Raw genomic sequence first — 22,031 nt, forward strand, 5'->3', positions numbered from 1 at the left:
ACCACCGAATCCGAAAGGGCTGTGGCCCGTGCGCCGCTGCAACACTGGTTCTGAATGGCAGAACCCAGTAGGATGCTGCAAGAGTGATGTGTGTCTGGGTGGCAGCATGGGCATGAACGAAGCCAGGGTCCCCGGGAACTACGGTGAGAGGCCAGCCCTCCCTGGACCGCGCGCGTCCTGCTCGCTGCGAGAGACGGCGGCCCGGCCCGGGGCGCGGCGGCCTCAGCTCTTCTTGCGCAGCTGGCTGTACTGCGCGCGCCCCAGGATGGGCTCCATGACGCTGGGCCGGAAGAAGCTGTCGCTGACCCTGCGCGTGGGCTTCTCGCGCGGCGCGGCCAGGAAGCCCGGGCGCGGCACGGCGGGCGGCTCGGCCTTGTCCTCAAGCGCCGGGCCCCGCACGCTGCGCAGGTTGCCGCGGGGCTGCGCGGGGCGCGGCATGGGCTCCGGGCTGGCGGGCCGTGCCGCGGACCCCTTGCGCTCCACCTCTGCCGGCGGGTTGTCGATGTCGCGGAATTCGCTCTCGGGTTCCATCAGCGACAGCCTGGGGAGCTGAGGGTCCGGCAGGCGTGTTAGGGACCCACGGGGCTCTGGGTCCTGGACCTCCCACCCTCCTCTCCCTCTGCGGTCCTGGATTCATTCCGCACCTCCAGAACGGCCATCAGAAGGGCACAGGCTGGGATGGGGGACAGCAGGATGGAATGGGGAGCCAGGAGACCCCTGAGCTGACACTTGCACTGAGCCCTGTCTGGGACAGACCCTGAGACAAGGCGAGTTAGGGCAACACCCCTCCAGCCTCCCTCAGAGCTTAGGGGCCTTGCTAACCCTTCCTTGGGTCAAGGGCAGGTGTTTTGGGGGTGCACTGGCAGCTGTCTTCCTGGCAACCTCTGGGCGGCAGGGACTGAGGGATCCTTGTCAGCACGAAGGGCCCTCCTGCTTTGGCCAGCCTCCCCCAGCCAGCGCAAGGTGACTTGCTCTGGAAATGGGGTCCAAGTGAAGACACGGCCTCTCTGGAGTTTTCTCGGTGGGTGATAGAACTGGGCTGGCCTCGGTACTACAAGCCTCCTCCAATCCCTGCTTGGGCAGCACCAGGCAAAACTGCAGGTCCATCAGCTGGGTGCCGAGGGTGGAGCTGCAGGGATTCCCAGTCTGATCTTGGGAAATCCCCCACTACCGCAAGACAGGGGCCAGGGGTCACACTGCTCTTGAGGTTGGGGGCCCAGGACATCATGAGGGTCCCAGGGTACTGAGGATTGCACGGGTCACCTGGGCTGTGGAACAGGGGCGTGTGCAGCCCCTTCAGTGGAATCTGAGCTCTCATCCTTTCCCGAGGCCCACCTGGGGGAGGGAGACTCACCTGCAGTGACACTCACCGGCACATAGTGTACCACTGTGTCTACCACGTTGTCAGTGACACCCTTCAGGGCATCCGACAGAGACATGGCCCTGCTCTTGGTGGAGGAGACGGTGTGGGCGGGCGTGAGGTGCAGCATCCTCCCCGCTGTGCCCAGCACGGCCGCAGGTGCCCACGTCACGGCTGAGAGCGTGCCATGCAGGGTCTTCTGTAGAGTGTGCGCCATGCTGCCCAGGAGGCCTCGTGGGTCAGGCATGGTTGCTGCCTGCAGAGCAAAGCAAGGTCAGAGAAAGCCCTGCCCCCATCCGCCCTCCCCAGCCCCACCAACTGCAGAGCCAGAGGGACAAACACAGAGCTTGGCCTAGCAGTGTGGCCTTGGGTTGGTGCAAAATAGGCCAAGACTCGCTTTGCCTTGCTTGTTGGGTTCTATGAGGGATGGCCACTGCTGGGCATTAGGGACAAGGTGTGACATGTGGTAGCCAGGCCCCACATCCCACGTAACTGCACTCCGAGCCCTTGCTGCTCTGGGCGGTGTGACTGAGGGACCCGGAGCCCCATGCCCCCTCACCTCACTGAACCCCTCCTCTGTCTCCGACTCTTCCTCCTCCTCTGTCTCTGCCCCCTCCGAGTCCGTCTGCTCATCATGTTCTTCTTCTTGGGCCGTGGCAAGATGGTGCAGCCAAGGCACCCGGACCTCGCTTCGCCTCCGGGACACCACCTGCATGGCTGCCGACGCGCCCCACTGGGCCAGGCTGCTCTGAGAGTGGGGGTGGCCACAGCAGGCAGCAAACCAGTGAGGCTGGGGAGCCCCAACAGCCTGCTGAGTCCGCACACATTCACCCTCCCTCAAGAGTGTCCGTGCCTCTGACCCCCTCGCTCTGCGTTCATGAACAGCTTCTGTAGCTCAACACAATGGCGAGAGGTCGTCCCCGTTGCCGCATACAGAACTTGTTCCTGTCTTTCCCTGTCTGCATCCTCCATGCCTCACCCATTCTACTGTGGGTGGATGTTTGCATGGTGCCCAGCTATTTGTTTACCTATTCTTATTTTTAAAAAAATTTTTAACATTTTTTAAAAAAAAGATTTATTTTTATTTGAAAGTCAGATATACAGAAGAGGAGGAGAGACAGAGAGGAAGATCTTCATTCTGATGATGTACTCCCCCAAGTGGCCCCAATGGCTGGAGCTGAGCCGACCCAAAGCCAGGAGCCAAGAGCTTCTTCCTGGTTTCTGGGTCTACCCCATGTGAGTGCAGGGTCCCAAGGCTTTGGGCTGTCCTTGACTGCTTTCCCAGGCCAAAGCAGAGAGCAGGATGGGAAAGCAGGGCTGGTGGGATTAAAACTAGCACCCATATGGGATCCTGTTGTATCCAAGGTGAGGAGTTTAGCTGCTAGGCTACCACACTGGGCCTGTGCCCAGCTCTTGATGAAGGCTAAAGATGATCTGAATGTTTTCAAAACAATGTTAAGGGCTCATCCCACACACCAGGGCCTCCTTATGCAGCTTCCAGAAACATACCTGGGCCTCCTGGGCCTGCCCCTTCAGGCGAGGCAAATGACCCTCGGCTCAAGGGATTGAAAGAACTGTTACTCCTGTATATCAGGGAACCACAGAACCTGGCACAGGAATAAACTATCCAGGCCTGGTGACATTTTTAAAGGCACAGCTCAGGGCCTGGCATGGTAGCCTAGTGACTAATGTCCTCGCCTTGAAAGTTCATGTCCCAGTGCCCCTGCTTCCCATCTAGCTCCCTGCTTGTGGCCTGGGAAAGCAGTTGAGGATGGCCCAAAGCTTTGGGACCCTGTAGCTGTACAGAAGACCCAGAAGCAGCTCCAGGCTCCTGGCTTCGGATCAGCTCAATTTCAACCAATGGGACCCTTGGGGAGTGAATTAATGAACAGAAGATCTTCCTCTCTGTCTTTCCTCCTCTTTAGATATCTACCTTTCCAATAAAACAAATAAATATTTTTAAAGAAGAAGTACCACTTAAGGGGCCAGCAAAATGGCATGGCGGATTAGCTGTTGCTTGCAACACAGGCAAGTGCCAGTTGCTCTACTTCCTGTCCAGCTCCTTGCTCTTGCGGCCGGGGAGGCAGCGGACGATGGCCCAGGTATGTGGTGCTTTTCGGGTCCTGGCCTCCGCCTGGCCCAGCCATCTGGGGAGTGAACCAGTACATGATTCTCCCCCTGTCTATATCTTTTGGGTATATAAATATATACATCTCAGGGACCAATTCAGTGATGCCACAGGCTAATCCTCCACCCGGTGGTACCACCATCCCATGTAGGCACTGGATTGTGTCTCAGCTGAGTCCTGCTTCTAGCCTGGGAAAGCAGTAGAGCATGGCTCAAGCCCTTGAGACCCTACAGCCACAAGGGAAACTCAGAAGAAACCCCTGGCTCCTGGCTTCAGATTAGCTCAGCTCCAACCACAGATGTCGTCTGGGGGAGTGAACCAGTAGATGGAAGATCTCTCTCTTTTTCTTTCTCTGGCTGGAAAGTTGTCATCTAGTCTTCTGTGTTTGTTGTTTTTATTTTCTTTCCTGTCCTGTTTCTTACTAAAGCTCTGTATGAATAAATGACCCAGCTTAGTTGTGCTGAAGTGCATAGAGAGGTGGAAGCAGTGGGGAGCAGTAGGGAGTTGGCCCTCTCTGAGCCTAGGAAAGGCAGCTTTGCCTCGGGTGCAGTGTGGATGGAAGTTAGAACCTTCTAGAATGTGGGCTCTCGGCCCACAGAATGAAGCCTCATGCTTCACTTATTTAGGGATGCTGTGAGTCCAGGTGCCCGGGGAGCAGAGGCGGGAGGGCCACAGCAGGAGGCTCAGCTTAGGGCATGAGGAAGGGCAGGCAGGGCCATCCTAAGGAGGCAGGCTGTTCTTTCCTGCCCTTTCTGTCCCCTATAGCCTTTGGACCAGCCCCACTCCTCCGAGGACTCCAGTCCTCAGACCTTAAGTACCAAGCCCAGGCTAGAAGAAAGAATGTTCTCAGGAAAGGAGAGGGTATCAGTAGGGGATGGGAGGGATCAGGAGGGCATAGGGCCCCTGGTGTTTGGGGTGGGAGTGGGCTGAGGTCGAGGCTGACACTCACCAGGGGTGCCACACCCGGGATCCACATGGCCAGGGCGTGGCCCTGCCGTAGTGCCCAGGCAGTGCTCTGCATGCCGTGCTGAGAGAGGGTGTTGGCCAGGGCCCCCACCCTTCTCAGCAGGCTCGGTTTGGTCTTGGGGGGCTTCTGATCCTGCTGGCGTCCAGGGGAATAGCCTGGGTAGGGATTTCAGGGAAAGAAGGGAAAAGAGGTCAGAGAAGGCTGGGGGGCGCCAGCTTGAGTTCAGGGCTGGAGGCAGTAGTTGCAGGTCCATCGTCAGCTCCCCAAGGCTGTGCGTGATTCATTGTCCCTCCTTGTGGGTCTTTGTACCCCCCCCTTGCCAATCCCGTGGGTCCATGTGCCACCTCCCTCTGACCCTGGGGATCAGCAAGATAGCCAGCCCTCCAGCATGGGTGGCTGGGCCCCGGGACAGCAGGTACCTGACTCCTCCTTGGCAGGGGGTAGGAGGTACTCCACCACCTTCTCAATGCCACCCAAGGCCAAGTCAGCCCCGCCAGAGGCCAGGCGGCCGACGCGAGTGCTGGCAGCGAACTCGGCCGTGTCTCGAGCCACTCCCCAGGCAAGCTCGCAGCCAACCAGCGCGGCCCCCAGGACCTTGTCTGACGTGCTGGCGATGGGCACGCTGATACTGTTGCGGGCACTGCGGAGGCGCGTGGAGATGGTGTCTTTCAGCTCCGAGGCGATCTGGGAAGGCCAGGGGAGGGGGTTCAAGGGCAAGGTGGGGGACAGGTTCCAAGCCCGGCTGCTGGAAGGGGGGCACGACCTTGCATTGTGTTGGCTCTAAAGAGAGCCGACATCCACCCTCCTTGTGCTAGCCATGCGGCCCCAACACTGCCAGGGCTGCAGGCTCTACACTGAAATCTTCCTTCTGGTTAACCTGGGAGCACCTCTGTGACAAAGGCACACGACCAGGAAAAATAGGGAGTGAGACTTGTTGGATCCCACCGAAGGCACTGTGACAGAGTGGGGGTGGAGCAGGCACCTGTGCACTCTGGGATAATAGCCCCACCCCCAAAGGGTTGGCAAGGGGTAAGTGGCAGAGATCATGCCACAAGCTGGGCTCAGGCAGTGCCAGCGTGGGTGCCAGGACAAGCCAGCAGCTCACCTTTTCTGGAGGGTACTGGAGAGCTGGTATCTTCTCCTCCAGGTGGTCCAGGCCTCTGCAGGCCAGCTCGTTGGCAGCTGTGACTGGTAGGGAAGGACCACGTTGGGGGTGGGTGTGGCATGATCCTGCTGCCAGAACCCAGCAGTGGCCCCTGGGGTAAGAGCAGCTAACCTCAGAGCCCAGGGGGTCCAGCCCTGCCACCTCCCGCACATGTGTGACCCATGCTCTTGGCTGTCACCAGCCCCCATCTGTCCCAGCTTCCTTGTGGGCACAGGTGGATGAATTAAAGGTGCTGACTTTGCTGGGGGGGGGGGGAGTAAGGAGGGAAGTAGCAATTATTATTCTCTTCTGTCCCGCTTCCCTCCCAGGCTGCCCAGGGATTGGCGTTCGAGATGAGAGTTGGGAAGAGGTGGAATGGAGGTGTGAGCATGGGGCCAACCGAGGCCTGCTGAGTCCTCGTGGTGACACTGCCAGCCACAGATGCCACAGCCCCCAGATGCTCCATGGTCCCTGCCTCTAATCCCTCTGTATTGAGATGGTCACTGGGGTGTGGTGGGGTAGGGGGACAGCAGGGGAGAGGTGAGAGCCACAGGAAGAAAAGGGAGTAGCTGTCCCCACAAATGAGGCAAGCTCCAGAGGTGCAGGTACGTGGAGGGGACACAGCCCCTCCTGCTGGGGCAAGAGCAGGGTCAGGGTCACAGCCACTATGGTTTTCAAGGAGGCTCATAGATAGTGCACTCTCTGATACAGTCCTTCTCTGGGTAGCTTCTTTTCCTTTGGAGAATTTTCTAGCCCTGGGGCCAGCTCTGTGACATAATAGGCTAAGCCTTTGCCTGCATGGCTGGCAACCTATATGGGTGCCGGTTCAGGTTCTGGCTGTTCCACTTATGATCCAGCTCCTTGTTCATGTACCTGGACCCTTGCAACCATGTGGAGACCCAGAGGAGGCTCCTGGCTCTGTCTCTCCTCTTTCTGCAATTCTGCCTTCAAATAAATAAGTAAATCTTTATATATTCTCTGACCAGGGGGGTCTGCCTGGGGCTGGTGCCCTTTCACCCCTCCTCTACTGCGTGCTGAGTGTGACCCTTGGATCCCCTTCATTCTCTATTTGGGAGTAGGGAGGGAGTTGGATTTGTTAACCCCATGGAAAGCCATGCACTTTGAGGTACGTTTGAGCAATCTGTAGGGACAGGTCCCGCAGGGGGCCGCCCTGGGTAATTCTCATTGCCCTTTCATGCCTGGCTGGTGGCTCTCTGCTGCCCCCGTGTGGTACTACCACCGGCAGGGCCGAGCCAGTGTCCCTCTGCCGTGCCCGGCAGCCCTAGTGCCTATTGGCCCTGAATTTGAAAGAAGAGTGGGTATCTGACCTGCCACAGACCCGTCTCACAACAGCCACTTAGCTCCACCCGTGCCTTCCCTCTGCAGCGTCTTCACCAGTCCTGGTTATCCTAGGGAAAAGCTAGCTGGGGGACGGGGTGGGGTGGGGGTGGGGGGCGACTGCATGTCCCCAGGTGAGAAAGTCAAGCGAGGAAGGGATGCAGGCCTGGGTGGGCGATCAGGCAGACAGGTGAGTGAGTACGGGCTGATTGGGACAGACGGCAGCGAGCATCGGGGAAGACTCACACTGGGTGGACAGCCTGCGGACCACCGGCTCCATGCCCCAGGCGGCCAGGCTGCTGGCGCCCTGCACGCCCTTCTCGTAGGCGTTGCACACAGACGCCACCAGGGGGTGTGCTTCCTTGGTGCTGGCGTAGGTCTTCTGGAAGCACTCGCAGGTGCCGCTCACCACCGGCAGCTGCAGCACACGCTGCAGCACGTTCTCCTGCTCCTGGCACAGAGAGGAAGTAATTCGTGTTGTGCCTCCGTGGCCTCCCCAGGAAGGTGAGCCCAGGGAGGGAGGTCGGGGAGGGGCACCCCGAGTGTCAGTGAGCTGGAATATCTCCGGGTGCCCCAGGCATGGGAACACAGGGAGCCCACAGCGAAAACAAGAGGCACCCACAGTGCATCCTGGTCACACTGTGGAGGCAGCCTCTGCCCGCTCCCTGGCCACCCGGCCCGAACTTTGCATCTGGAGTTTCAGTCCACACTGTGTGGGTGGCCTCCACCTGGACATTTGTCCGGACTGCTAGGACACACACGACCCCCGTCTCCCCACCACTGTATTCTAACCCCTCCATCTGGAAGGCTCTGCCTCTGTCCCATTCCCTCTCTGCCTAGCCGAGCCCTTTTCCTGCCCTGCTTCTGGCCCTCGTCCTTCACCCCTGGGTACACTGAGCTGGGGATTAGTGTGTGCCTGGCTCTCTCACCCCGTGACCGCCATTGCTGAGTCCTGGTCTATAAGGTCAGACCTCAGGCAAGGCTGCCAGGGGCGGCCAGGAAGTCTCAGCTCCGCCCCCTGGCCCAGCAGCCAGCGGGTTGAGAGCCCTGTGGACCATCCTTCACTGCTGGGGTGCTGGATTCTATGAATACTCTGCCTTTTTACAACAGTCACAGGTTAAACGGTAGCTCACAGAGATCCTCAGCCATGCAGAGGGTGTGACAATGACAAGGTGACTGCACTGCAGGCACTGGCCCGGAGTGACCTTACTTAATTCAGGTGACCTTGTCAATCACAGGGACCCTCTGGGGGCCGGTGCCTTCACCAGTTTGCTGACCAGGAGACTTACACTCAGGGACATGAAGTGGCTCCCATTGGCCACACAGCCTGGACGTGGTAGGGTCCAGATTCTAATTCAGGCCTGCGATGGTATAATATCAAATTCTTCTAGGGGGAGAGGGTGGCCAGCGTGATGACGCAGGGGGGCGAAGTTGCTGTCTGTGATGCTAGATCCCAAAGGAGCACTCGCTCAAGTCCCAGCTGCTTCACTTTCCATCCAGGTCCCTGCTAATGCGGCTAGGAAAACAGCAGAGGTTGGTCCCTGCTTCCCACATGAAAGACACCAGTGGAGTTCCAGGTTCCCAGCTTTGGCCTGGTCCAGCCCTGGCCACTGGGGCTATTTGAAGAGTAAACCAGCAAATGGAAAAGCTCTCTCTCTCTGCTGCTGTTCTGCCTTATCAATCAGTCAATCAATCAGTCTTTCAGAACGTTATTGTTATGAACATCAGGAATTCCCTAGGCTTGGCTTAATGGCTCAACTGACTAACCTTCCCCCCCAAAGTGCCAGTATCCCGTATGGGCACCAGTTCTAATCCTGGCAACCTCGCCTCCCATCCAGCTCCCTGCCTGTGGCCTGAGAAAGCAGTCAAGGATGGCCCAAAGCCTTGGGACCCTGCACCCGCGTGAGAGACCCGGAAGAAGCTCCTGTCTCCAGGCTTCAAATCAGTTCAGCTCCAGCCATTAAGGCTACTTGGAGAGTAAACCAGCAGACTAAAGATCTGTCTCTCCTCTAAAAATCTGCCTTTCCAATAAAAATAGATCTTAAAAACAAAAAAAATGTGCACACAAAAAGTAAGAAAAGGAAAATCACTCGGGTCAGACTGATGCTCACACAGGCAAGACTCTGCTCGGGAAGTGAGGCCGGTCAGGATGGCTTCCCCTTGAACCTGGCCGTTTATGACTTGACTCTTGCATTCTGAGTCAGCACAAAACTTGAAGCATCTGCCCTCAGGACAAGATGGGTGTGGCCCAAGTTCACAATTCTCACAATTCATTATCTGAGCGGCACCCAGAGCAGGGAAGCCTTGCCAGGAGGCATTGGGCACACTTGAGAACATCAGAACCACCTGTAGACACAGTAGGAGCTGGATCAGAGCTCCTACTGGACACGCCGAATGGCTAGCCCCACAGGCTGAATGGCCAGCCCCACAGGCCACGCACTGCTCAGCCCAGCGGTGCAAATGATGCTGGGAGTACAGGAATCCGGTGGCTTTGTACTGGGACACTGGGGTACTTAAAAAAGATCACGGCAGGGCCCAGCGCGGTGGCGCAAGTGGTTAAGGTCCTCGCCTTGCACGCCTGGGATTCCATATGGGCGCCGGTTCTAATCCCTGCAGCCCCACTTCCCTTCTAGCTCCCTGCCTGTGGCCCAGGAAAGCAGCAGAGGACGGCCCAAAGCTTTGGGACTCTGCACCTGTGTGGGAGACCCGGAAGAGGCTCCTGGCTTTGGACTAGCATAGCATCGGCCGTTGCGCTCACTTGGGGAGTGAATCATCGGATGGAAGATCTTCCTCTCTGTCTCTCCTCTCTGTATAGCCGCCTTTCCAATAAAAAAATAATAGAAATAAAAATAAATCTTAAAAAAAAAAAAGATCACGGCAGGGCTCTGCGTGGTGGCCTAGTGGCTAAATCCTTGCCTTGCAAGTGCCAGGACCCCATATGGGTACTAGTTCTAATCCTGGCAGCCCGGCTTTCCATCCACGTCCCTGCTTGTGGCCTGGGAAAGCAGTCGAGGATAGCCCAAAGCTTTGGGACCCTGCACCCCTATGGGAGACCAGGAGGGGAGGTCCCAGGCTTCTGGTTTCGGATTGGCTTTGCTCTGGCCATTGTGGTCACTTGGGAAGTGAATCATCGGATGAAAGATTTTCTCTCTGTCTCTCCTCCTCTTCTCTGTGTATCTGACTTTGCACTAAAAATAAACAAATCTTAAAAAAAAAAAAAAAAAGATCACGGTGGGCCTGGTGGTGTGGCCTAGCGGCTAAAATCCTCACCTTGAACGTGCCAGGATCCCAGATGGGTACCAGTTCTAATCCCGGCAGCTCCACTTCCCATCCAGCTCCCTGCTTGTGGCCTGGGAAAGCAGTTGAGGACAGCCCAAAGCTTTGGGACCCTGCACCTGTGTGGGAGACCCGGAAGACATTCCAGGTTCCCGGTTTCGGATTGGCACAGCACCGGCCATTGCGGCTCACTTGGGGAGTGAATCATCGGATGGAAGATCTTCCTCTCTGTCTCTACTCCTCTCTGTATATCTGACTTTGTAATAAAAATAAATCTTTTTAAAAAATCACAGCAAATGCAATTAAAAGATAAGCAAATTCTGATATAAACATTTTTGAAATTTATGTCCTAGTGTTTTTTTATAATATACATTCTACATGAAGTCACATATGTGGATTCCCTAAAGTTTTTACACCACAATAAACTTGTCTTATAATTTTGCCTTCCACAGACTGCTGGGATTTCTCCCATATGCTCAGCTGGGGGTTGGGGTGCAGCAGGGCCCTATCCATGACTTCCCTCCCCAACCAACACTGCCATCTTTTGCGTTCTTGGGTCATCTTCTTCCCTCTCCAAACCCCAGTCTTTCTGCAGCTGACAGTGAGGAGAAGAACAACTCAAGCGGGGTAGTCCCTGAGCTAGGACTGTGGCTGTGGCACACCTTGCCTGGTGTCCCCTTATCTCCCCTCCCACCCGGCCCTCCCCATCTCCATCGTCCATCCCTAGGTCCTGTGAGCCTGGGTCACTTACAGGGAGGTCTCCATCCAGCAAAGTGAGGCCCTTGTTCGCTGTCATCTTTGCTTGTCACGCTGCAAGACACGGAGTCCCGGGTCCGTCACAAGCCCTGGGGCCTGGGCTCCACACAAGCACTTCCTGTCCATTCATGCCCACCAGGCTTCCTGGGAGCACGAATGCCCCCAGCAGAAGGTATCGCTGCAGGAGTGAGCACCCTACACAAGGCCACCCCCCGGTGTCCCACAGCCTGAGCTGCTCCACAGGCTGCCGGTCAAGAAGGATGTTTCTTACAAGGGGCTTGGGTGAGAAGTATAATTCCAGTCAACTGTAAGAGAGGAAGTCTCTAGACCCTTAAATAAAGTCCCGGGAGAGACTCAAGCAGCAAGTGTTGGCTTTCATCTTTTCTGTTTTTAAGGAACAAAGCTCTGGGTTGGCTCTGCTGTATGTCGCCAGGCCTCCCCTCTACACTCCCCCAGGGAAGGAAGCTCTTCCGACGGCCTCTGGAAAGGCCAGTGGCCTCAGAGCATTTGCTCCCAGCTCTGGTCATTCACCTGGCACCTCTCCCTCAGTCACCTGCCGTCTCTTCACCCCCAGGACAACCTTACTCACAACCTCTTCTCATTAGTGCCTTAAACCAGCAAGGCGAGACAGCTGCCCCTGAGCCCGTACTCACCCCGGCTGCTGCCTGCTGCTGCCTCCACCAGAGCCCAGGCTGCAGAGTGTCCCCGAGAGCACTCAAGGGTCCAGGCACTGCAGGGAGCCTTGGGCAATGTGACCAAGGCCGTCCAGCTAGGGGAGGGTAGGGAACAGAGGAAGCTGGGCTGTCCCCTGGGGTTCTATCCTGATTTCATTTAGCACATTTAGCAACAGGGAGGGAGAGCACAGAGCTGAAAGATGGTTGTTTCCTGCAGCCCCATGGAGGCCTCTGCTACTCACTCTTTCCGGCCCTCCATTTGCAACAAGGAAAAACACAGAACCAATCCTGTTTTCCAGAAAGAATGGAGATCCATGGTGGTAAAGTCAGAGGCACGAGGGGCCAACATAGTTTCTCTTTTTTTTTTCTTAAAGATTTATTTTTATTGGAAAGGCAGATATACAGAGAGGAGGAGAGACAGAGAGGAAGATCTTTCATCCAATGATTCACTCCCCAAGTGGCTGCAACAGCTGGAGATGAGCCAATCTGAAGCCAGGATCCAGGAACTTCTTCCAGGTCTCCCACACGGGTGCAGGGTCCCAAAGCCTTGGGCCATCCTCAACTGCTTTCCCAGGCCACAAGCAGGGAGCTGGATGGGAAGGGGGGCTGTCGGGATTAGAACCAGCATCCATATGGGATCCGAGCCGTGCAAGGTGAGGACCTTAACCACTACGCTATCATGCTAGGCCCTAGGGGCCAATATTGTGGCTCAGCAAGCAAGCTACCTCCTGAGAGGCTGGCCGGCATCCCACACAGGTGGCTGTTAGAGGCCCTGCTGTTCTACTTTTGATCCAGCTCCCTGCTAATATGCCTGGGAAAGCAGCAGAAGATGGTTCAAGTCCTTGGGCCTTTGCACCCACGTTGGAGACCAGATGAAGATCCAGGCTCCTGGCTTTAGCCTGAGCCTGTCCTGGTCATTGTGACCACTTGGGAAATAAACTGGCAGATGGAAGGACTCTATCTCTCACTCTTTCAAATAAATAAAGTCATAAGCTCTAATTTTTAGTAAGTTTCTTCATCTTTGAGTCCTTGTCTCTTGCGGGTGGGGAGCAGTTTTGAACTCATTTCCCCCATCCTGTCCTAGTTTCTAGCAGGGGTGAGAAGTGAACAGCATGATTGAAAGGCACATGGGGTTGCGGGGATGGGGGGGGTGTTGCGGCAGGGTGGCCTAGCAGCTAAAGTCCTCGCCTTGAACGCTCCAAGATCCCATACAGGCGCTGGTTCTAGTCCTGACAGCCCCACTTCCCATCCAGTTCCCTGCTTGTGCCCTGGGAAAGCGGTCAAGGATGGCTCAAAGCCTTGGGACGCTGCACCGTGTGGGAGACCCAGATGAAGCTCCTGGCTCCCAGCTTCGGATTGGCTTTGCTCCAGCCATTGCAGCCACTTGGGGAGTGAATCATTGGATGGAAGATCTTCCTCTCTTATCTCCTCTCTGTATATTTGACTTTTCAATAAAAATAAATAAATCTTTAAAAAAAAAAAAAAAGGCACACAGGGCCAGTGACAAGTGACCAAGGTTCTGCTCCTACCAACAGCACCCAGATGACCAGGAGCTGTTACCTCTAATTCCTTAGCAGACTCAAGCCCAAGATCTAGTTCCTGCCTTCAGAACTGGTGGTGCATCATGGTGTCAGCCACCGTTTCCAGGGTTCCTAAGGTTCCAGGAGCCAGCATATGTAGTCTCCGGGGGTGGCAGAGCTGTCTGTGTGGGAGCTCGGAGCAGTGGTGTGCTGTGGGCCACAGACAAGACAGGCAAGGGTGTGGAGAAGCAGGGTCTCCCGGCATATCCTGTATGCTCAGCTCTGTCTGTGGTGTGCTGGCTCGGGCAGTGGGAGGTCAGGTGGGGGGATGGCAGCATGCTGGCAGCCTCCCAAAGCAGGGTGATTGACAAAGGAGGGGGTGCGATTCAGTGAACAGGCAGTGACCTGCCTGGCCTGTTCATGGGCACAAGGGAAGTATCTGAAACAGTGGCCTCTTCCACTTGGAACAGGACAGATGTCCCTTGAGGCTGTGGCTGGACGGCAACCCCGGGCCGAAGGGCAGCTCTTGATCCAGAGTGGTGGCTTTGGGCCAAAGGCAGGAGAAGGTTTTGCTGACAAAGCGGGTCCTTTGGCCACTAGGGCAGCGGTTCCAGAATGTGGGTGAGAGGTGAGAGGCGGTGAAAGGGCGTGGGCGAGGCCCGGGGAAGAGGGCTGGGCAGCTGGCCAGCGGCAGCTTGCAGGGCACAGTTCTCTCTCCTCTCCCTTCTCCCCAGAGCAGGGGCTGGGTTGTCCCATTCCTAGGTGGATCACCAGAAGTGGGTCTGGCTGACTGCCTCACTCCTTCAGCAGCAACGCTCAGCTGTGGATGTGCTGCTCTCTAAGTCCTTAGTTTTTGGAAACTCTTGTGAACATGGAAGCTTACAGGAGGGGTGGCTTAGCTGGGAAGGAGAAAGCCCAGGGCCCCACTGAAGGCGCTCATGCCCTGGAGGGTATGTCCCATCCCAACCTCAGGGGACAGAAGTACAAGACAGGCACAGGGCCACGCATCATCACCTCCAGGAGCAAGCAGCGCCCCGGACAGCCAAACAGCTGAAGACATCTTTGGGGTCGCCCCCTACCCCAGCGTGATCTTTCTCAGTCTTCCCGTCCCAGAGCTCAGTGAGTGGGGTGGCCTCTCACTGGGGCTTTATTCCCACAACATGTACAGACACACAGGTCAGTTTGTTTCAGAATTTATTGGACATAATGAACCTACCAGAATGCAGGATCTGGACAAGGTCTAAACAGTCATTTAAACTGTATCGGCCCTGATACACAGTACTGGGCATGTCTCTTCAAGGGCCCGAATTGTGCTTTCTCAAACCCCGTGTCTTGATTGTGTGCCTAGAGAACAGAGAGCCAAGGACCTGAGTCCACAGACAAGTTGTGCCTGTGGGAATTTTGCTCACATTTGCGTTCAGGGAAATGACACAGCCTTACTGATTGGACTGACTCTGCCCCCACCTGCTGGCGTCTCACCTGCCCATTTCACCTCCCTCAGATGAAAGGATCTGTCCCCATAAAATCTGACACCCGGGATGGGAGGCAGGGAACCCAGGGAAATGTCCTCTGGGCCCCTTCCTGACCTTTCCCGTCTCCCCCGGGCACCCTATGATGAGGAATTGGATTTATCAGAGTAAACTGCAACCCTCGCACACTCAAGTCATGACATGTTAAACTGCTAATTAATGCAGAAGCACTCAGACTGTTACATGGGGTTAGACAAGAACAAGCTGGCTCACAAGTCAGTTTGCAGTTTTGTAGAACAGACTATGAAGCACTGACCAATGGAAGTACTGAGTTAGGGCGAGTGGCGAGATAAAAGCACAGAGTCCTAGAGTCCCCGGCTCCCACTCTGCCAGGAACTCAGGAAGACTCCTGGGGACAAACAAGGATTCCCAGTCAGAAGAACCAGTAGTGTTTATATTTTCTCAGCACCCTTATCCGTCCCAGGCCACATAACAGGTGACCTTCTACCCATTTTCACCTCAACTCCTTTCTGCTTCCAATTGTGGCTGAGTCATGACACTGCCTAATGACCTCTACCCACAGATAATATTAGACCCAAGGGTGGCAGTGGGGTATAGTGGATCCTTAGATGCTCTGCATGGGCAGTCAAGCAAAAACCATACCCAAAGTGTCACCATGTGATTGATTGGGCCATGTTCAATTTTCCTTCCAGATCTTATTCTAAGTTCCTACTGGGCACATCAGAAATGTTCACTAAATGTTGAACACAGAGAAAATACTCAGAAATCCAGCAGTGATTCCAGCATCTTGAAAATCACATGAGCTGAAATCTTCATGCTTCCCTTCTTCATTCTGGCTCCTGTCTCCCAGCGATGCAGTTGTTCAGATTTGGCTAGAATGAGAACCCAGGCACGGCCTGGCTTGTGACCACAGCAAGTGTCCACTCCACGAGCAGGTCGCCTTTGAAGGCCAGTCTGGCTCAGCCCTCAAAGGACCCTAGCAGGTCCTGAGTTTCATGTGCGGATAGGCCACGGTGATGATGCCTGTAACTGAGGACACGAACCCTCCCAGGCCGATGAGGCCTCGATTAGACTTGTAGATCCCCAGCTGGCTTAGAGGGATCAGGATGTCACACAAGTTCTTCACAGTGTCCAGCAGCAGTGGGGGGTGGCGCTTCAGAGACCGGAACAAGAGGAGGAGGAAGGACTGCAGCCACTCCGTCTCCTCGTCGGCCACGCTGAACCCAGAAGGACTCTGCGAGGACCCCTTCTCCTTCTTGGCTCTGTCGTGCGCGACCCGTCCCATCTGCAGGGAGATTTCATACACGTCCCTGGCCAGGCTCAGCAGCAGAAAGTAGTAGTAGTGGCGGGCAGCTCGCCTCCTCCATGCCTCTTTGCTGATGCCAGCGACCAGACCCACGCTCTTCACCCAGAGCATGGTGTCACAGATGAAATAAATCACACGGTTCAGGTTGGCTAGCGTTAGGCATAGGCGGGGCACAGGGTCGGTGGCACGGATGCTCTGCTTGGTTGCCTGCATGGCATGGACCACGTTGCCCAGTCTGAACCCTGCAAGAGGAATCCACACGGTTCACTGTCATTCACTGGTACATGAGGGGAAGGCAGAATGCATGCTGCAGGGTAGGCAATCAGCACTGGTCAGGGTGTTTTTCCTCTCTCATTTTTACTAATGCGAAAGGCAGGGAGACAAGGCAGAAAGGGAGACTGTCCATACACTGGTTAACTCCTCAAATGCCAGTGTTGGTTAAGAGCCAAACTGATGCCAGGAACTTACAACTCCACGTGGGTCTCCCACTTGGGTGGCAAGGACCCAATACTTGACTCATCCGCTGCCTCCCCAGATGCATTAGCAGAGAGCTGGAGAGCAAGTGGAGTAGCCAGGACTTAAACCCAGACACTCCCAAATGGGAAGCAAGCATCCCAAGTACAACTTCACGGCTGTGCCAAACACCCACTGAGGCTCAGCTTTGGCTAGGGAAGGAGACATTACAGTGAGTGTGTGTGTGTGTGTGTGTGTGTGTGTGTGTGTGTGTGTGCGCGTGTTGGGGATCCCTAAAATGATCCCAGGAAGCATACAGTTATTTCCTCCCCGCCCACTTACCTCCTCAAGGCTGACTTGGAGCATGTGCACAGCAAGGCATGAGGGTGCCTTCCCACACCTGACTGCTCCCAGCTGTGCCTCTTTAGAAGAAAGGTGCTGTGACAGTGTGAAAGCCAGTGCAGTCTGCCCTGGGGGAGTCTGATGTCTTTTTGTCATTTACTTTCTAGACAAAAGACTACTTCTTAAATGACACCGTTATCTTCTTGTCACTTGTCTACTCCAGAGTCCTTTGTCTCTTGACAAAGTAGAGAGCAGGTGTCTGACCTGGTGGAACGACACACTTCCCACAAGGGACTTCCTGGATTCGATCCCTGGTTCTATTCCTGACTCCAATACTCACTCCCACTCATACAGACCTTGGCGGCAGCAGCTGGGTGCTGGCATCCATGTGGGTGTCTTGGGTGGGGTTCCTAGCACCCAGTTTTGGCCTGGCCTAGGTTAGATACTGCAGGCATTTGGAGGAATCTGCACATAGGAGCTATTTCTAAGATAAAGCAGATAGCAGGACTTAGTAGCCAGGACAATTAATAATATTGTCCACTTAGACCTTAGACTCAGTAAGGGCTCAAAAGCAGTTACTTCCAGAGAACTTACAACCTCACAAGAATGCCTTGTAGTCCTCCATCAAAAATAGCACATAACAGTAGGTAGTTTCTGGAGCCCAGCTCTGGCTATTCTATGATTGCTTGGATGACCTTGGATGAGCTTGGATAGGTCCCTTCTGGATCTCAGCGACATCTAGACATGCGAGGGGCCAGTGTGGTAGTGTCAACACCCCATACTGCAACACTGGTTCACTGCTAGTTGCTACATTTCCAACCCAGCTCCCAAGATGGCCCCAGTTCTTAGGCCCCTGCTACCCATGTGGGAGAACTGAATGAAATTCCTGGCTTTGGTCGGCCCTAGCTCTAGCAGTTGCAGCCATTTGAGGAGTGAACCAATGGAGGGAGCGCTTTCTTTCTCCTTCCTTCCTTCCTCACTCATGGCTGTTATTTCTGCTTTTCAAATCTTAAAACTGAAATTAAAATTAAAAAATATGTTCAAACTCTAAGATTCTAAAAATATATATATCTAAGAATGTCAAACCTTGGCTTCAACGCACCCAGAACCCCAGCCACCCTTCCGACCCTCTGCTTGACAGTGCAAGCTCCTTACTGTGTCTGCCCAGCTCACCAGTCTGACCCAGTACTCAGCCCTTACTAGAGGAACCCGCCTCCTTCTTTCAACCACAACTCAAGCTCCACCTCCTCCCAAACCCTTTTCTTTTCCTCTCCCACAGACAACACATTTGGCACTAAACCTTCATCATTATGGACACTGTGATTTCTCACAAAGCCTGGAACTGTGCCTGGGGACAAAGCAGGTGCTTGGGGACAGCTGATGAACATGCGATCTTCTACCTGTGGTACACTGCAGTGAAGTCCACTTCTTACCCACAGTGAAGATTCAGGCTATGGTTGCTACAGCAGCACAGGACGTCCCAACTGACTGACTATTAAAGCAATCAAGTGAGTGCCAAAGCTCGGTTGTCCCACTCCAGCTTTGAGCCGCTATGTATCCATTCTGTAGAGGTAACCCCCACAGCAGCAAGGACAAGGCAGGTGTTCTCGGACAGCTGTGCTGTTCCTCCACAGAACAAAAAGGTCCACAAGAGCTAGAAGCTCAGGCTGGGGACTGCCGAAATAGTGATTCTAGAACAAAAAGTCTCCTGCAGGTTTCATGTGTGTTAGGAAGGCATGGTGTAGCACCAAATGCAAACACAGAAGTGGGGTATGAGAATGGCCAGCTGTGAGACACCCACATTCCAACTTCACCAACAAGCTTGACTGATTGGAAAAGAATGCCCTAGAATGTATCCGGAGACTTGCAGGGCTGGGGCTCTAAGCCAGGAGCCGCTGGCCTCCACGAGACAGGGTACTTACATTTACGGCCAGCGCTCACACTGGACTCCAGTTTCTTGAGCTTCATGACCACCTCCTCTTTGCCAGCCTTAGGCTCTAACAAATACGAAAGCAACATGCATGCGTACTGAGTGGCTCTGCAATGGAAGACAATGGGAGGAGAGTGACTGACACATCCAATCAAGCTGGACTCGGCCAGGACAGCAAAGAGAACACACGCAGCCAAGCGCGATGCTTCCCGGGCAGCAGCTCTTTCACGAGCCAACTCCTGCAACAGCGATTCTGTGGATGGGCCGAAGGGCAGAACAATGATGGAAATGCTGCACACAGGTTATGAAAGGAACTGCAGCCATGCGCTGAACAACCATGCGGATGGCCCCGTGCTGGCCCTGAGCAACGCACGCAGCCAGGGCAGGAAAGCCCACGGAAACTGCCGTTGTGCTATGCCTGTGAAGGTTCACAGCCTGTATGTTCCCCAGGGAGGCCACGACAAGCAACTCTTCTACCATGTGGGTAACCTGCTCTGTATGCGATGGGACACAAACACAAACCAGAACCCTGAGAAAAGTTCACAGCTTTAACAAGTTTAGCTTAAACTAAAGGGACAGGACACAAATTAGGGCATGTTTTTGATATTTGCTTTCCGCTATTATTAATTAGTGTTTTACATAAAACACAGGTACAACTCCATCTAATGATGGTACCTGGTCAATAAAGTCATGACTGTTGTGCCTGTAAGCAACAATGACTTGATGACAAATGTAATAAAAGAGGTTTATAGCACACGGACATCCTGGTGTTTTAGCCAGTGTATTGAATAAGCCACCTGGTTACTACTGTCCTGGAATTGCATGTCAATCTATACTGCACACTTTATTTTCAATAGAATTGTGGCACATTTTCCCTAATGGCAAACCTAATATTGGGCAGGAAGTAGAGAAAATGGGGATCACATTTTTTTCAAAGAAAAGCATCTTCCTAGTCTGAGGGCTCAAGCTGGCTACAGCAATGCACCTATCTTTTGTTTGTTTGTTTGTTTAAAGATTTGTTTATTTTTACTTGAAAGCCAGATTTACAGAGTGAAGGAAAGACAGAGAGAAAGACTGTCCATCTGCTGGTCCACTCCCCAAGTGGCCAAAGCAGTCGGAGCTGAGCCAATGTGAAGCCAGGAATAAGGAGCCTCTTTTGGGTCTCTCACGCAGGTGCAGGGACCTAAGACTTTGGGCCGTCCTTGACTGCTTTCCCAGGCCACAAGTGGAGAGCTGGATGGGAAGTGGAGCAGCCGGGATATGAACCTGCACCCTTATGGGATTCTGGCGTGTGCAAGGGGAAGACTTTAGTCACTAGGCTACTGTGTCAGGCCCAATGTACCTCTCTTAAAAAAAAAATATTACATTGATGCTTTACTTTATTTGAAAGACAATGGAGAGCTTCATCCACTGGTCAATTCCACAAATGCCTGCAAGATTCAGAGCTGGGCCAGGCCCAAGCCAGGAGCCTAGAATTCGGTCGGGGTGCCGGAGCAGGAAGCTGGTTGAGTAGTCAGCACTCAATGCAGACCCTCAGATACAGACACAAAGCCTCCTGCGTGGTGACTGCACGCTGGGTCCAGCTCCTGACCTGCAGCTCCCAGATCTCACCACAGCACTGGGTCCCCAAACCATGCATTATTTTAGGAACATCAATTTGTTTTATAAATATATATAAAAATACATGCCAGTTTGTATGTGTGTATATATATATATGTATGTGTGTATATATAATAAATATAGAATGCCAGTTTGTGCGTATATGCACATATATACATATGTGATAAAGGGGTTGGAATATGAAAGCTAGAGACCTCAGGCCTTGATAAGTAAGTATGGAGATTCTTCAAAAAGTTCTTCGAAAAGTAAGATTAAAATATAAATGTGTTGGGGCCTGGTGTGATAGCCTAACGGCTGAAGTCCTCACCTTAAACGTGCCAGGATGCTATATGGGTGCCGGTTTGTATTCCAACAGTCCTGCTTCCCATCCAGCTCCCTGCTTGTGCCCTGGGAAAGCAGTGAAGGACGGCACAAAGTCCTGGGACCTTGTACCCGAGCAAGAGACCTGTAAGAAGCTCCTGGCTCCTGGCTTCGGGTTGGCTCAGCTCCAACCGCTGCAGCCAGTTGGGGAGTGAATCAGCAGACGAAAGATCTTTGTCTCTCCTTCTCTCTGTAAACCTGATTTTCCAATACAAAGAAATAAATCTTTAAAATGTAGACCGGGGAGGTTTGCTTATTTTAATGCAAAAATTTTTGAGATCCATACCTATTTTTTTATAGTACACATTTTTTTTATGAACTTCATGAAGATCCTGCAAAGGCATGAATTTCAGTACATTTTGCACCCAAATAAACCTGTCTTATAATTCCCTTTCCTGCAGAGTTCCCGAAGCACCGCATGTATGTTCTGGGATTCCTTGATTCACTGATCTCCTTGACAAACCTTGCAAAATCATGCTTGTGTTTGCATGCTGCGTACACAGAGCCCGGCCACTCTGAAGACAATAGCAGGCCGGCCAGAAAGCAGGCACGGTGGGGCTGGGAAGGGGACAGTGGCTTGCAATAGCTCACCTCTGCCCCTTGGCACCTCCTTCTGCTGCACTTTGCCTATCTGTGGAATGGGGCCATCTTGAGTCCCCATCACACGGGGCTGTGGTGAGGGTTAGACAAGTTAACCATTGCAAAGCTCTGAGGACAGTCTTAAAGCCAGCTTCTGCCAGTCAGCCCTTCTTGCACAGCAGAAGGGAAGGTAAAAGTGCAACAGTAATTATTTGTCCTTCAGATTATCTTAATAGACACAGGGCGAACCAGGATTGGAACCGCAGGCACAATCTCCGATTCGTGCAGCAGCACAGCGTGTATCTTCGAGGCACAAGGAGTTTTTTCCCACGGGTTTTTCCCCACGGGTTTTATTTTGCAGTTTACGACATTATTTCCCACACAGTACCTCCAACAAGGCCAACTGGGCACTAATGCAATTTTCAGACGGTGCATAAAACAAACAAACAAAACAAAAAAACCAAAACAAAAAAACTGTCCAGCAGCATGCCAAGGGCTAGCTGAAGCCACCATCCCGGGAGCAAAGTTGGCAGACAGGGAGAGCTCGGAGTTCCAATCAGAAGCCTCTGGGGGAGAGTGGCAGGCCTGGCTTGGCCCACCCCCACTGAAGCTGGGGTGTGGCGGGGTGCGAGCGCCAGACTGGGCTCTGCGGGAGCGGCCGGTTTCCCCAGGGCTTCCCTCCTTCTTCTCGGGGTGCCCCAGAGCCGGCACCCTGAAAGGCACCTGACTCACCTGAAGAGGCGGTCCCGGCCCTGGGTCTGGTTGGTGAAGCGGGTGAAGGCGTCCAT

General features: G+C 54.1%; 2 protein-coding genes across 3 annotated transcripts; both read right to left on the reverse strand.

The window, feature by feature from the left end:
• Positions 1-222: 222 nt before the first annotated feature.
• On the reverse strand, positions 223-11,009 carry PLIN1 (perilipin 1). The gene is made up of 8 exons (XM_040969637.1): positions 10,965-11,009; positions 7,184-7,388; positions 5,561-5,643; positions 4,875-5,139; positions 4,438-4,610; positions 1,920-2,108; positions 1,371-1,616; positions 223-549 (listed from the first exon to the last, which is right to left on the reverse strand). The coding sequence occupies exons 1-8, from the start codon at positions 11,007-11,009 to the stop codon at positions 223-225; spliced, it is 1,533 nt and encodes a 510-aa protein (XP_040825571.1).
• Positions 11,010-14,342: 3,333 nt separating this feature from the next.
• Positions 14,343-22,031, reverse strand: PEX11A (peroxisomal biogenesis factor 11 alpha). Of its 2 annotated transcripts, none has more exons than XM_040969022.1 (3): positions 21,976-22,031; positions 18,677-18,792; positions 14,343-16,108 (listed from the first exon to the last, which is right to left on the reverse strand). In XM_040969022.1, exons 1-3 carry the CDS (start codon positions 22,029-22,031, stop codon positions 15,630-15,632), a joined length of 651 nt encoding a protein of 216 aa, XP_040824956.1. In that variant the 3' UTR covers positions 14,343-15,629. The 2 variants fall into 2 exon arrangements, with proteins under 2 accessions (XP_040824956.1, XP_040824955.1); XM_040969021.1 differs by having other exon boundaries at positions 14,343-16,201.

This window comes from Ochotona curzoniae, unplaced genomic scaffold (genome assembly GCF_017591425.1).
Source record: "Ochotona curzoniae isolate NIBS_2020 unplaced genomic scaffold, NIBS_Ocur_1.0 scaffold_4701, whole genome shotgun sequence".
Classification (NCBI taxonomy): Eukaryota; Metazoa; Chordata; class Mammalia; order Lagomorpha; family Ochotonidae; genus Ochotona; species Ochotona curzoniae.